At 41.8% G+C, this 14,096-nt stretch overlaps 1 protein-coding gene across 1 annotated transcript; it reads right to left on the bottom strand.

The window, feature by feature from the left end:
- Positions 1-166: 166 nt before the first annotated feature.
- On the bottom strand, positions 167-12,427 carry LOC140201370 (centriole, cilia and spindle-associated protein-like). The gene is made up of 3 exons (XM_072265390.1): positions 11,548-12,427; positions 7,221-7,471; positions 167-5,546 (listed from the first exon to the last, which is right to left on the bottom strand). Exons 1-3 carry the CDS (start codon positions 12,110-12,112, stop codon positions 5,304-5,306), a joined length of 1,059 nt encoding a protein of 352 aa, XP_072121491.1. The 5' UTR covers positions 12,113-12,427; the 3' UTR covers positions 167-5,303.
- Positions 12,428-14,096: the final 1,669 nt, after the last annotated feature.

Genomic DNA, 14,096 nt, shown 5'->3' with positions numbered 1-14,096 from the left:
AGTGAGCTGGATCACATGGAATTGAAGGAATTCTATGCAACATTGAGCAGAGCCCATGGGCAACACCAGTGGACCCAGTAGTGAAGAAAAATGGGTCTTGTCAGGATCTGCGATGATTTTAAGGTCACCATCAACCCAATATTGAAAGTAGATCAACACCCTCTGCCCTGGATAGAAAACATCTTTGCAAATTTTACTGGAGGGAAACACTTCACCAAAGTGGACTTAGCTGAGGCCTACCTATAGTTGGAGATGGAAGAAGAGTCCAAAGTGTTTCTCAGCATAAACACTCAAAGGATTTTATTGCTATATTTTTTGGAGTAACATCTGCACTGGCATTCTGTAGAAAACTATGGAACTGGTGCTACAAGACTGCCCAGGCACTCAGTGTTACTGGATGACATCATTGTTACTGGTAAAGATGACAAGAAATGTCTCCAAAATATCATGTTAAAAAGATTAAAAGATTATGTCAGAGCACAATGTGATAAGTGTGCATTCTTCAAACCAAGTATAACTTACTGTGAGTACACTATTGATATGCAAGGATTACACAAATAAGCTGAGAAAATTCAAGCAGTGGTGGGTGTCCCAAGGCCAAAGAAAGTGTCACAGTTGCAATCCTTTTTAGAGTTTGTCAATTACAATAATAGGAACCTGCCAAACGTGGCACTATGCTCCACCCCTTGAACTCAGTACTATAGATCAGGAAGAAATGTCAATGTAGTGTGAGGTGACTTTCCAAAAGGCAAAGGAAATGGTGATGTCAGACATTGTACTCACTCATTATGACCCACATTACCCAGTGATGCTTCCCCTAATGGGATAGGTGAAGTCATGTCACGCTGTAAATGATGGAAGTGAACCCTGCCAGAGCCTTTGCATCACATTCCCTTACTGCTACAGAGAAAAATTACGCAGATTGACAGAGAGGCCTTGAGTCTAGTTTGGGGTGCAAAACATTTCAACCAGTGCTTGAATGGGAGAGAGTTTACCCTTATTACCGGTCATCAACCACTATGTCCATTTTCAATCTACAGAAGGGTGTTCCACTAACAGCAGCAACACAAATGCAGAGATGGGCTCTGTTTCTTAGAGGACACAATTTACAAGATCAAATTCAAGAAGATAAATAATCATGGAAAGGTTGATGGATTGTTGTTAACCTTTGGAAAAGGGAAATACCTTTATAAAAGATATAAAGGTATTGTCCTCTTGTCAAATTCTCCCTGATGCAAATTGGAAGTCTCCCTATTATAGCAGAGATGATCCAAAGGGAAAGCAGAACACCCCATGCTTCCTCAGGTCTACATGGCTTCTCAAAATGGCTGAAATGTGCAGAAATTCCAGTACCCCCACTTTTACCAATGTTGGGATGAACTTACCCTTGATGGGGGTTGAAAGAGCTAAATGCCAGTCATCCAGGGGTGGTTGAATGAAGTGTTGGCTCAAAGCTTTGTCTAGTGACCTGGAGGAGATCAACAGATCAAGCAGCTAGCCACGCACTGTACAGGATGCCAACACATCCAGATGTTGTTAAGAGCACCCCCTCTCTATCACCAGCAATGGCCTGCATTGCCCTGTCAGAGGATTCATGTGGATTTTGCCAGACCACTTTATGGGCACAAATTTCTCAGTAGTATTGGATGCAGCTACAATAACCTCCACTACAGTCTCACACATTGTTGATGTAATGAGAAGCTTCTTCAAGGACCGGTGTTCCAGAACACTTAGTCAGTGACAATGACTGCTGTTTGCTGCACAACAGTTTCAGTCATTCCTGAATATAAGTGGAATAAGACATAATACATCTGTACCATACCCTCCAGCTACAAATGACTTATCAGAATGGTTTGTTCAGAGTCTAAAGAAGGTACATCAAGCAAAGTCAGCAGAAATCACTACACTAACACTGAATCAGAAGCTTGCCAATTTCATCTTTGCATATCACAATGCAGCACACTCCACAACCAAGAACACACCAGCTTTGCTGATCCCGGATCATTCCTTGCATCCCACTTGGATCTCTTCAAACCCAGTCTCAGGAGGAGGATGCAAGACAATGCACTGAGACAAACTGAGGGCTCCTCAAACAAGCAGGTTTGATGTTTCACTCCCTAACAAGCAGTTCTGATGAGGGACTACAGGGTTGATCAAAAGTGGCTAGTCAGAAGGATTAAGGACAAAACTGGACCACTCTCTGACACAGTGAAGATTGCATCTCCAGATAATATCAAAACAACACATTGATCAGTTGAGGAGAGCAGAGTCAATTGTTACGGTGTTTGGAGCTGTCAACGTCTTCCTGCACAGTCCCAGAGTCAACTCCTACAACCACCACAGAGCAGACCCCAGAACCTAAGATTGTTTCACAGCCACAAGTCTCTCTTGCTAAGCAGAGTGATCCCTACCTAGTCTGAAAAGACATTATCCCACAAGAGTAAGAAATCCTCCAGTGATTAAATCTTTAGGTGTGAATGGAACAATTTAATATTTACTATGCTGTGAATGTCTATATGGTAGCTGTATTATATCATATACTGTGTATATACGTTTGTAGTTGTGTATTCTCTATTGAGTTGGGGTTTATAGAAAAACAGGGAGGAGTGTAGTGTATTCAATATTAGTACAAGTATTATTGCAAATATATTGTTTGATTCAGCCTTCTTTGTTATTTACACAATTCAACATGGATTACATGTAAAAATATATGAATGGCATACATCATGTCACATCATACGTGCACACCTCACTAAAGTAAAAATGAAGTAGAGATATTTATCAGGTCCGGTCACCTAGTTAAAGCATAGATGATATTCAGCCAGAAACTGTGCAGGAAAGATTCTCAAGGTTATTAACAATACTGAAAAGCTTGAATTGTAAGGAGATACAAGGCTCCCGAGTTTCCGGGGGGGGGGGGGGGGGTCTCATGAGAGAGAGGGAAACAAAATTATGAGGGGCACAGGTAAGGGTAGGAAAATTCTAAAACTAGAGGACATAGGTTTGAGGAGTGGAGAAAGGTTTAAAAGGACAAAAGGAGCACGTTTATACACAGAGGGTCTAGGCACATGAAATGAAAAATAGGCACCGTTACAACATTTAGAAGACAAATATGAATAGGAAACATTAAGGATATGGACCAAACATGGACAAATGGTCCTAGAGCAGATAGACATTTTGGGCAGCTTGGACGAGTTGGGCCAAAGGACTTATTTCCATGCTGTATAACTATGATTCTATTGAATATATTCAAAACCAATTGATGGTGAATGGGATTACAGAAGGAAAACCATGTTGAAGTAGATCAGCCATGGATTTATCCAATTGTGTGGAGTTCACACAGGGCCAAAATGACCTGGCAGAAGGTGAGCCAGGATCTTATTTAATGGTGGAACACAAAGAAGGGATTGAATGGCCATAAAAACAAGAATTACTGTATATAAGTTTGAAATGTTGATTGCTCAGACACTATTCTTCTAAACTTTTGATTTATGAACTAATTTATGAAGTGAAATCCCAGTATTTTATGGTAATTTCCTATGATGCACTGACTTCTTCCCCAAGTTAGCAAACAGCTTCCACCTGCTCAAAGACCCAAAGGAGATGATTATTTTACAAACTTCCTGCAACTTCTGCACACATGTTAAGTCAGTGTACATTAATTCAGAGAAAAGCCTTGCTGCCTATTTTAATTTACAGTATATTTAATATTAGAGTCAGAAACAGCCCTTTCCTTGTCACAATGTTACCACAAACAAGGAAAAAAATGTTCAATCCCTTTCCAAGAAATTCTAAAATATACCATATGGACTTTAAAGTTCTCAGTTACTCTTCAATACTTGGTAATCTCAAAGATTAGCTACCTTTACTTGTAATTTCACATTCCCTGATACCAAAAAAAGTATCAGCAATATATTTTGCTTTTCCTGAACCATTATACTTGCTATCTCCTACAATCTATTGCTTGAATTTAAACTTTTATTGCAGCAGGCACCCTGATTTACAGTTTCATTTTAACCTTTATTGCAATTGGTACTTTAACATAACTAGGTCTTCCTTTACGATATCAGAACTCACAGCTTCCATTCTTGTTAACCATGAAAAACAACTTCTCCCCTCCCACCTTCCAACGATCTAATTCTTGATTACAATCTCTAACATTCACCCAAATGCTTCAAATTCTGGAACAGACAATTTCAAGCGCACTGTTATTAAGCTGTTCTGCCTCCTTTGTCTGTGCATTTATTTCCTTGACCCAGAATCTTTGTTACCGACGAGACTTTTTTTTTCCCCATAGCATTAGCAGCCTCCTTTTCTGATGACTTCTTTAAGTTAAGGACTCAGGTGCAACCTAAATATTATCAACCTTCTTGCTGAGGACAGTGTTGAGCTTAATAGGTGAACTGAAAGCCAAATGCCACCTTTGCTCTCTTCCCTCACCCCCTAAAGACCACTTCCACATCACACTCAAAACTTCCAAGCAATTACCCATCTGATTTGCCTGCAACTTATTCTGTACATGACTAATCACCTAACATTAAAAATACAAGCTGACACAGGGAAAATGTTCATTTTTCTATTGCACTCAACATACATTGACAAAAAGTTTAAACTTACGGGGCCATTTTAGGCACAGTTTTCTTATTTAAATTGTGCCTTTAGGAACTTGTGGCCATCTGGAACTTGAAGCCACCCATAAATACTTGATATTTTCAAAGTGCAGTCACTGTTGGAAATCTGGTTACTATTGTGTGCACAAGGCAATTCCACAAACTGATTTGGCAATGACTGGATAATCTACAAATATTACAAAAGACAAGCACCCAAAAAAGTACTGGTACAAACATTATAAAAGTGAGCGTCATTAGAGAAGAAGGGTAATTTAAACACTCACAGGTGCAGTGTGATTTGATAGTGCTAACTCTGATAAAAAAAATATATCAAATAAAGACAAAACTGTGCAAAGTACTGTTGGATTTTCTGAGATTCAACTCCAATTATAGGTCTTGATGTTTGAAAAGGTTACAACAGTAGTGGATTCTATTTTCATACACCACAAAGAATGCTTTTCCAAAAATAAACATCAAATCCTTTTGTCAATGTGCCAGTTGAAGGCAGAAAACCAACAATGTCACTAAGGATGAACCTGAAACTAAGTATCACGAATATACTCTGTTCATTGAGTTTTTACACATTAATTGACTTCAGTGATACAGACGAATTAGATCCCGTGCTGATACAGTGATAAAGGTCACCACGGGTCCTAATAAATAAGCTCAATTTCCCCAGGAGGCTGCTGAGACTTAGAACGACCTGGTTGAAAAACATCTCATGTATTCAGAGAGCCAGGGATTGTCCAATCCAGTAGGTTTCAAAGCTTGAATACATGAGTGCTGAGAAGTTGGCTTGTGACTTGGTAAAGTCTTACACCAGTGGTCAGCTGCACGGTTACTGCGCAGTTCTGTGCCCCGGTGCCGTGTCCGAGACACGCGCATCGCCCTCTGCACTTGACGTCTATCGTGTGCCCGGACTGCAGATTCATAAATCTGAAAGAAAATAGTACCATGGAAAGGCTGTTTATTCTTCACTTAGACTACACATAATTGGTTTAAAAAAACATTCTGAAAGATAAAATCTGATCTCCACAGGCATCCCAGCTAGCCCTTTCACAATCTTAAAACCAGAATCACTATCCATTTCTTAACTCACTTCAAATTATAGCTGAATCTTCAATCCATCCTTTTGAATTGTAGGCTTAATATTTCAACTGAGTTATTGAGTGCAGTTAAGTTACTGGATAGGTATCCAGACACTTGGGATATTGATCCAGAGATAGTCTGAATCTCAGAAGAGGATCCCTGAGTTACAGAAGGCCTAATTTATGAAAATCTGACTTTATCTAAGAGCACCCTGTGAGAATTTGAGAATTTCTGATCTTTTCACAAGAAAACAAGGCAAAGATCACCCACAGACAAACCCAATGCCTTCTCCACATTCTCAAAGACAATATCAAATGTTACAAATTGCAAAGCTGTAACATCAGTATATATTTCCTTTAATTAAACTACGAGTTTTTCCCCCACTTATTAGCAGATAACAACACAACACATACACTGACCTTCTCCCAGTACATGCTTTACAAACAAGTCCCCATCGGCTGTGAAAGCTAAACATTTAACATGACTATTCGGGGGGGAAATTGTTATTTCCAACTTCAGAAAATTCAGTTGGCTTACAGTTCTCAGGACCCAAACCCACCAGCAACACAGGGAGAGACACTCCAGAACTACAGACTAGGAATTCATAATCATTAAATATATTTGAGTAAATAACTGTGAAGGTAATGAAGTGATAGGACTGTAAGAGGAGGGAATTAAAATCTTCTGGCTCACTAATCAGCTTCAGTTTAGGAGATCTCTCTGATTGGCTATAGAATACTTCAGACCGGCCAATATTGATATTTGTCTCAGAATAATCGATGGTCAATAACTGCTGGGTTTACCAGGAACATGCACTTCCTTTGAATGAGTAAATGAAGGAGAAAGTTGGCCCACTTTTTTTTTTTAAAAATCTCCATTATACAAAATTCCGATTCCCACTCACCCAATATCCCTGTGCTCACTGACTTAGCTTGTGCTTAAGCATGGCCCAATTTTAAAATTCTCATCCTGTTTTCAATCCATAGGCTAACCTTCCTCATCTCTAACTTTCTCCCCAGTACTATCATGTACCAAAATATTTTAAAATCTCAATTCCAACATTGTCAAATTTAAAAATCACTACTCCACTCAGAGCCATTTAAAATCTCCTCTTAAAACAATCATTTCTACTTTTTTTAAACCTCTGAGCATTTCATCATACAGACCATTATCAAAATTTTGATTTTCTGCAAGTTATGGAACATGTAAAATTCAGCAGTTTAAAAAGATGCAGATTATCACTTAAAGAATTGGCATGGTGAAGACATTAAGATAAGGAACTCCAAACCATGTAATTTTTCCCGATTGATAATCCTGTTAGTGTATCACGTTTAGTTTTGAATAAGATTTCATAATACAGTAACCAGTGCGAACAAAACTTCAGCTTTAAAATAAACAAAATTCTACAATTTGAGGAAGCCAATTTAACTGCTTTTCAAATTCTATGCCTCCAGAGATTTATACAAGTGCTCAGAAGAGGCACAAAATGGGGGAAAAGGTCAGGATTTTTCAAATACTCACTTGTCCTCTCAAAGCAGAAGCAGCAACATTGTATGTCTTTTTACAGCCTATTTCCATTTCCTTTTCAGCCCAACCATACATTGCAAATGGGGGCTTCATTTCTTTAGTCCTCACAGTTGCTGGTGCCACTTGAGAAGTTTTGTGCGATTTTTCCAGACTCCCACTTTTCACACGACGATAATTACACACTTCACCCTTTGACTGTTGGTCACTTTTATCCTTTTGATTCCCCTCAACAGTCATTTCCTTTTCTGGTTAAAGCAAAGAACAAAAAAAAATTGTCAGCATTTTAAGGTTGAGCAGTTTTACAAGCTGAAGATTACATAAACACATTATTTTGAAACAACTTTCTGTACAATGATGCTCACATCATATTGCTCAGTGAATCAAGTAGAGAAAACAATTCTGCTTCTTGTGTCTGTTCTACCAATAATTGAGATCACAGCTGATCTTTTACTTTCGTGCAACTTTCCTGCACCTATTCCATATTCCTGGATTCCCTTCAAAGTCAAAGATGTCCATTTTAAATATTCAACACTATAAAGAAACAAAGGTAAATAAATTTAGCACATCCCCATCCAAATTTTCAATCTATTGAAAGCATTCTGTCTGGATGTATAATGCAACAATTTCAGTACGCTGGATGAACTCAGCAGGTTGGGCAGCATCAGTCAAAAACGATGAGTCGACGTTTCGGGCCGGAACCCTTCGTCAGGACTGAAGAATGAAAGATAGGGAAGGATTTGAAGAATGCTTGTAGCGTCAGTTGAAAGACCAAGGAGTGGGGGAGGGGAAGCATTGACGTCATAGCCCTGAAAACAATGGGTAGTGGAAGAAGGAGGCGGAACCATGAGAGAGCTGGGGGAGGGGGTAGAGTGAAATAGGGATAGAGGAAGGGAGGGGGAGGGAATTCCCAGAAGTTGGAGAATTCTATGTTCATACCAAGGGGCTGGAGACTACCTAGACGGTATACGAGGTGTTGCTCCTCCAACCTGAGTTTAGCCTCATCATTGCAGTAGAGGAGGCCATGTATGGACATATCTGAATGGGAATGGGAAGTAGAGTTGAAGTGGGTGGCTACCGGGAGATCCTGTCTGTTCTGAAACTGTAATGAAAACCAGTTTCCCTCGGGATCAATAAAGTATGACTATGACTATATGGCAGACAGAGTGGAGGATATATAATGGCTGTTAAGGAAACTGCTCCGCACTTGACCACAAGAAACTGCACAAGGTCATGGACACAGCTCAGAACATAATGGAAACTAGCCTACCCTCTACAGACTGTACCTCACACTGCATCAATCAAGCAGCCAGAATAATTAAGAACTCCATCCATCTTTGACAATTTCTCTTCTCCCCTCTCCCATCAGGCAGAAGATACAAAAGTATTAAAGCAGTCACCACCAGGCTCAAGAACAGCTTCGATCCCACTGTTACCAGACTCCAGAATGAATCTCTTGTGAGATAAGATGGGCTCTTGGCTCCACAATCTACCTCACTATGACCTTGCACTTTATCATTTACCCATGCTGCCCTTTCTCTGTAGTTTTTGCACTTTATTCTGCATTGTTATTACTTTACCTTATTCTAGTTCAATGTACTGTGTAATGAACTGATCTGTTTGAACAGTCAAGCTTCTCACTGCATCTTGCTACATGCAACAATAATAAACCAACCGCAGTGACTGACTGAACCTCCACAAGCCATTTGTTTGAACAGTCAAGCTTCTCACTGCATCTTGCTACATGCAACAATAATAAACCAACCGCAGTGACTGACTGAACCTCCACAAGCCATTTGGCTACAGAATTCCAACAATCACTACGTCAGAAAAAATTACACCTTTCCAGAATGCTTGACCCTTACTTTGATATTGTGATCCTGGTTCCAGACTCGAGCTCATCAAGTCCAGCAAAGTAAGTTTGAAAGCTCTCAATCTTCCAAGTATAGGCTCAGTCTGCTAAATCTCTTCCCTCTCACTCTCAGAACCAATCTCATGACATTTCACTGCCCTCCCTCAACTAATATTTTCTTTAGGTAGCATCACCAGGAAACCTGTAATCGAGCATTCTCAAACTCAAATCCTCTTCCAACTCATTATTGAACTTCAGTGATCAATATCAAGACTTTTCCATTTCTCATATTTAAAAAAATCTTTGTTTTTAAACTGGTTAAAGTGGTTGACCTCATTCCCCTCCACCACACACACACACAAATATTTCATGCATCATATCCTTGCCCAATTGATGAATCTCTTCAAATCTCCTGAATCCTCTTAACATCCTCCTCACACTCACAATGCGACCTGGCTTTGTGGACATCAGCCAACTTGTATTTCACACAGCTGATTCATTCCCTTTTCCAAATCCTTAACAAAGAATATGAACAGCTTGGGATCCGTGCAATACTCCACTAATTACAATCAAAAACTAATATTTATTCTCTACCCTTTATCCAATCCATAATCCATTCTAGTATCTCCTCCAAAACAGTACCCTCTAATTTAACAACCTCCCAAGGCCCTGTACCAAAACGTCTGCAGAAAATTCAAATACACTACATTTACTTATTCACTGACAATATTTTCCAAATAATTTTCTATTTGTCTTAAATCTCTGCCTTGTGGTTACCATTTTTCCAACACAATTTTGTAGATTTAACCTTTTTATAAAGCTTAAGCTTTTCATGTAATTCATTAGAAATTATATTCCCAAATATTCCAGGTTTAGTTCACTGGGAATGTGGGCACTTGTAATTTATCCAGTAATGCTCCTAGTGCATCTGTTTTATAATGGCAAAATGATTTTTTTTTAATTGCCGATACTGAAAATTTGAATCAAACAGAAAATGTTGGAGAATTTCAACAATTCCTGCCAGGACCAATAGGCTCTGGAACAGCTTCTTCCACCAGGCCATCAGACTGCTTAACTCGTGCTGACACAACTGTATTTCTGTTATACTGACTATCCTGTTGTACATACTGTTTATTATAAATTAATATAAATTGCACATTTAGACTGAGATGTAACATAAAGATTTTTACTCCTCATGTATGTGAAGGGTGTAAGTACTTAAGTCAATTCAATTCAAGATCTGTGATTGCCAGACAATGCAAGGATGTCAGCAGGCAGCAATGTGGGAAAGGAATGTAAACAATGGGAATGTCTGCAATAGGATGAGACAACAATGAATTAATGGTGATCATTATCAGCACATAAGGTTACTAGGCCTTTGTAAATAGATGTTAATGATGGGACTTGCCAAACTGGTTTGATTTATGCAAGATAAATAAAAACCCGAAAATGGAAAAGTGTGGTAAAACTACTAGTCGGTTTCTATGGAGAGAAATTTCATCTGAGAGACCTTCATCTCTTTGGCCAGTGTTCTGGAATTTGAGACTGATATTGTTCTGACATACTGTTATATGTTCAGCAAACCAGACTACATGCATTAAAAAAAGGGAAAAAAGGAACATTTTTAAAGAATTCAATATTAAGCCCAGGTCATACAACATTTGGTGCACTCAAGTACAGGAGCAAGATGTGTCACTAAATATTATACAGGACCCAGATGAGATGACATCTGGAGTAGTGTACACAGTTGGGTTAGCTGACACAGAAAATATATACTTATGGGGGGGGGGGGGCACACCAAAGATTCACTGGGATGATCTCCACATCAGCACGCATTAGGTCCGTGCTTATTAATAGGTTTTTATTTAGAGTTAAGAATGAGAAGAGTTGTATTTGGAATTTATAAAATTCCGACAAGAGTTGGGAGCCAGGATGCAGGAAGCTGCATACCTCGGCTGGGTGGGGGGGGGGACATCATAGCAAGGGATTCATCATATGCAGAAACTGTTTAACTGAGGCTGTAGAGGCCAAGGGGCTTGATATCTTTAAGGAGACAGATATGTTTATAGATGCAGAATGTGAAAAGTGCAGAGATATAATATTGTGGTAGATCATCAGGAATAATAGGATTGAGTGGCCAGGCAGACCTGAAGGATATAATGGATATTATTGCCCCTATTTTCATTATTAGGTGACTGAGAAACAGCACAACACAATGCAAGTCAGCAAACGTACGGATAGCGTGCATTTTGGACAGTAACTAAATTTGAACGGTGATGTTCAGAGTGGAGAGGAGAGGTCAGCAAAAGTTGCAACCTGAATCAACAGTGCTTCACCGCGAACAAATCGGTAAATACACTGCTGGATGAAGAAAAATATTACTTTAGAATGGCGGGGGGGGGGGAAGGTTAACGGAAAGCACTTCGTCGCCGAGTATCTATCTGAGCGTCCAGTATTGCTTTTAAAACTTACCCAAAGGATGGCATTCTAAGGTAAGGGAACGCTCGGTCCGCGAACGCTCGGCAGGCGGAGGCTCGGTCCGCGAACGCTCGGCAGGCGGAGGCTCGGTCCGCGAACGCTCGGCAGGCGGAGGCTCGGTCCGCGAACGCTCGGCAGGCGGAGGCTCGGTCCGCGAACGCTCGGCAGGCGGAGGCTCGGTCCGCGAACGCTCGGCAGGCGGAGGCTCGGTCCGCGAACGCTCGGCAGGCGGAGGCTCGGTCCGCGATCGCTCGGCAGGCGGAGGCTCGGAACGCGAACGCTCGGCAGGCGGAGGCTCCCCGGGTTCTTGGGGCGCAGGCAGCAAGCTGTCTGTGGGACAGTTTGTACCCCAAGGTTGTTCTTGTACCCTTGGGGTGGACGCGCCACTGCTGGAGTTGGAACTGGTGTCCCAGCCGGTCCAAACAAAAGGAATGTGCGCTTGCTCCAATATCCTCCGCATGTTACGATACTGCACCAGATCGGAATAGCAGCTGCCGCAGTTGTCCCATTTTGGTCCTTTAAATTTCTTCATATACTCCGTCTTCATCCTTTTCGTCATAACACACGGGAGCACTATTTTCAGGAAATCAGGTGACCCAATGCACTCGACAAATTGTCAACTCTTCTCGGGTGATTGGTGCTAAGAGGTGGGGCCAGGTGTCCCAGGTAATCCGGTTTCGGCCCTGATTGGTACAAAATTGTTGGGTTTGGATGTTAATCTGTGGGAGGAATCACATACACACAGATTGTAATCCCGTTGTTGTTGAATGCTACCATTCGTCCTTTCAGATTAGCCAATTGCTCGTCGAATATCGTCGTTACTGCCCAAACACCATCACAGTCTCAATCATTTCTACTCAGCCCCATACTCAACGGCCCGTCACTCATTCCTCCGCCCTTCCCCTCCGCTCAACGGCCCGTCACTCATTCCTCCGCCCCGCCCCAACGCTCAACGGCCCGTCACTCATTCCTCCGCCCCGCCTCTATTCCCAACGGCCCGTCACTCATTCCTCCGCCCTTCCCCTCCGCTCAACGGCCCGTCACTCATTCCTCCGCCCTTCCCCAACGCTCAACGGCCCGTCACTCATTCCTCCGCCCCGCCTCTATTCCCAACGGCCCGTCACTCATTCCTCCGCCCTTTTCCTCCGCTCAACGGCCCGTCACTCATTCCTCCGCCCTTCCCCAACGCTCAACGGCCCGTCACTCATTCCTCCGACCTTCCCCTACGCTCAACGGCCCGTCACTCATTCCTCCGCCCCGCCCCTTTCCGTTCTCGCCTTCGTCGCCGGGCTGTCATTCGTTCATCTTGTCGTTTCGTCACTCGCTCAGCCCCGCCCCTGCCCCAAAGGCCTGTCACTCACTTCGCCCAACCCTTTTCTCTCACCGGCTCCCCGTTCTGGAATATCTGCCCACCCGATGTGAGCCGATGCTCGGCCAACAGTTGATGTCCCCACTAACGCTGGTTGTGACGTCACAGCGAGCGATGCCGTCAAACGGTGACGGCAGCAGCTCGTGGCTGCCTGGGTGCAGAAAGCTTTCCCTCCTCCGAGTACGACAGGCATTGATGCTTGCATCTCAGCCATTCCCAATGTTGCCACGATTTGGCTGATGTCTCATATTATCACATGTATCACTCGTATAAAACCAGGTGTGAGGAAGGAAGAGGTTCTGGAGTGCCCTCAAGGGCACGCTGAGAGAGTGGACAGGAGTACGGCAGATGTATGGTTATCCACTTTTGAACACAAAACAAAACATTGTGATATTAAACAAGTAACTGTTATGTACAAAAAGTGACGCTAGGTGATGTGGATGTAGTGTTGGTGGGGTGGGTTAATGGGTGAAGCTGTTGATCAGCCTGACGGTTTGAAGGAAGTAACTTGTTTTTCGGTCCAGTGGGGCCTGGGAGGATGTCACTGATGGGGGGTCGAGTGGATGTCATTCTTACCTTTACAAAAAAAGATCTATTTGCCATTGAGGGAGCACAGTGAATCTTTACTGAACTGATACCTGGATTGGAATTGGCTTATTGTCATGTACACAAGTATCAGTATCCACAGGTGCAATGAAAAACAAGTCCACTTTAGAGAAAGTAGTCGAAGTGTTGCCAAACTCCAGTGAGTATGTTTGGTTCAAAAACAAAATGGTTTTGGGAGACACAAGAGAGACTGCAGATGCTGAAATCTGGAGCAAAAAGCAAACTGTTGGAGGAACTCAGTGGGTCAGGCAGCATCTATGCAGGCAAAGAGTTGGTCAACTTTTTGGGTCAAGATTCTGCATCAGGATTTTCCCTGTCTGGAAGTAGTGTCAAAATAACGTGCTGGTATTTAAAGATAGATGAGGAAAATTTTTGTCATGCTGAGAATGCCCTATCCTTATGGGAAGTGGAGGCTCAGGTTTTATCGTCTTTTAAGACAGAGGTCAATGGATTGCTGGATATTGAAGGAATCAAAGAATTGGGGGATAATTTAAGAAAATACCTCCAAAGTAGATATTCAGTCACGATTTTCATGAATTGCGGACAATGCTTGAAGCACTAAATGGTC

This window comes from Mobula birostris, chromosome 8, assembly GCF_030028105.1.
Source record: "Mobula birostris isolate sMobBir1 chromosome 8, sMobBir1.hap1, whole genome shotgun sequence".
NCBI classification, from domain to species: Eukaryota; Metazoa; Chordata; class Chondrichthyes; order Myliobatiformes; family Myliobatidae; genus Mobula; species Mobula birostris.
The sequence above is the reverse complement of the archived record's forward strand: the minus strand, read 5'-3'. Positions and strand labels throughout refer to the sequence as shown.

Bases quoted from the DNA above. Each gene is read 5' to 3' on its own strand.
- LOC140201370 (XM_072265390.1), bottom strand. From the start codon at position 12,112: ATGACGAAAAGGATGAAGACGGAGTATATGAAGAAATTTAAAGGACCA. The intron at 7,472-11,547 runs GTAAGTTTTAAA...TGCTTTAACCAG, and splicing joins CTTAGAATGCCATCCTTTGG to AAAAGGAAATGACTGTTGAG. The intron at 5,547-7,220 runs GTGAGTATTTGA...ATTTTCTTTCAG, and splicing joins CTTCTGCTTTGAGAGGACAA to ATTTATGAATCTGCAGTCCG.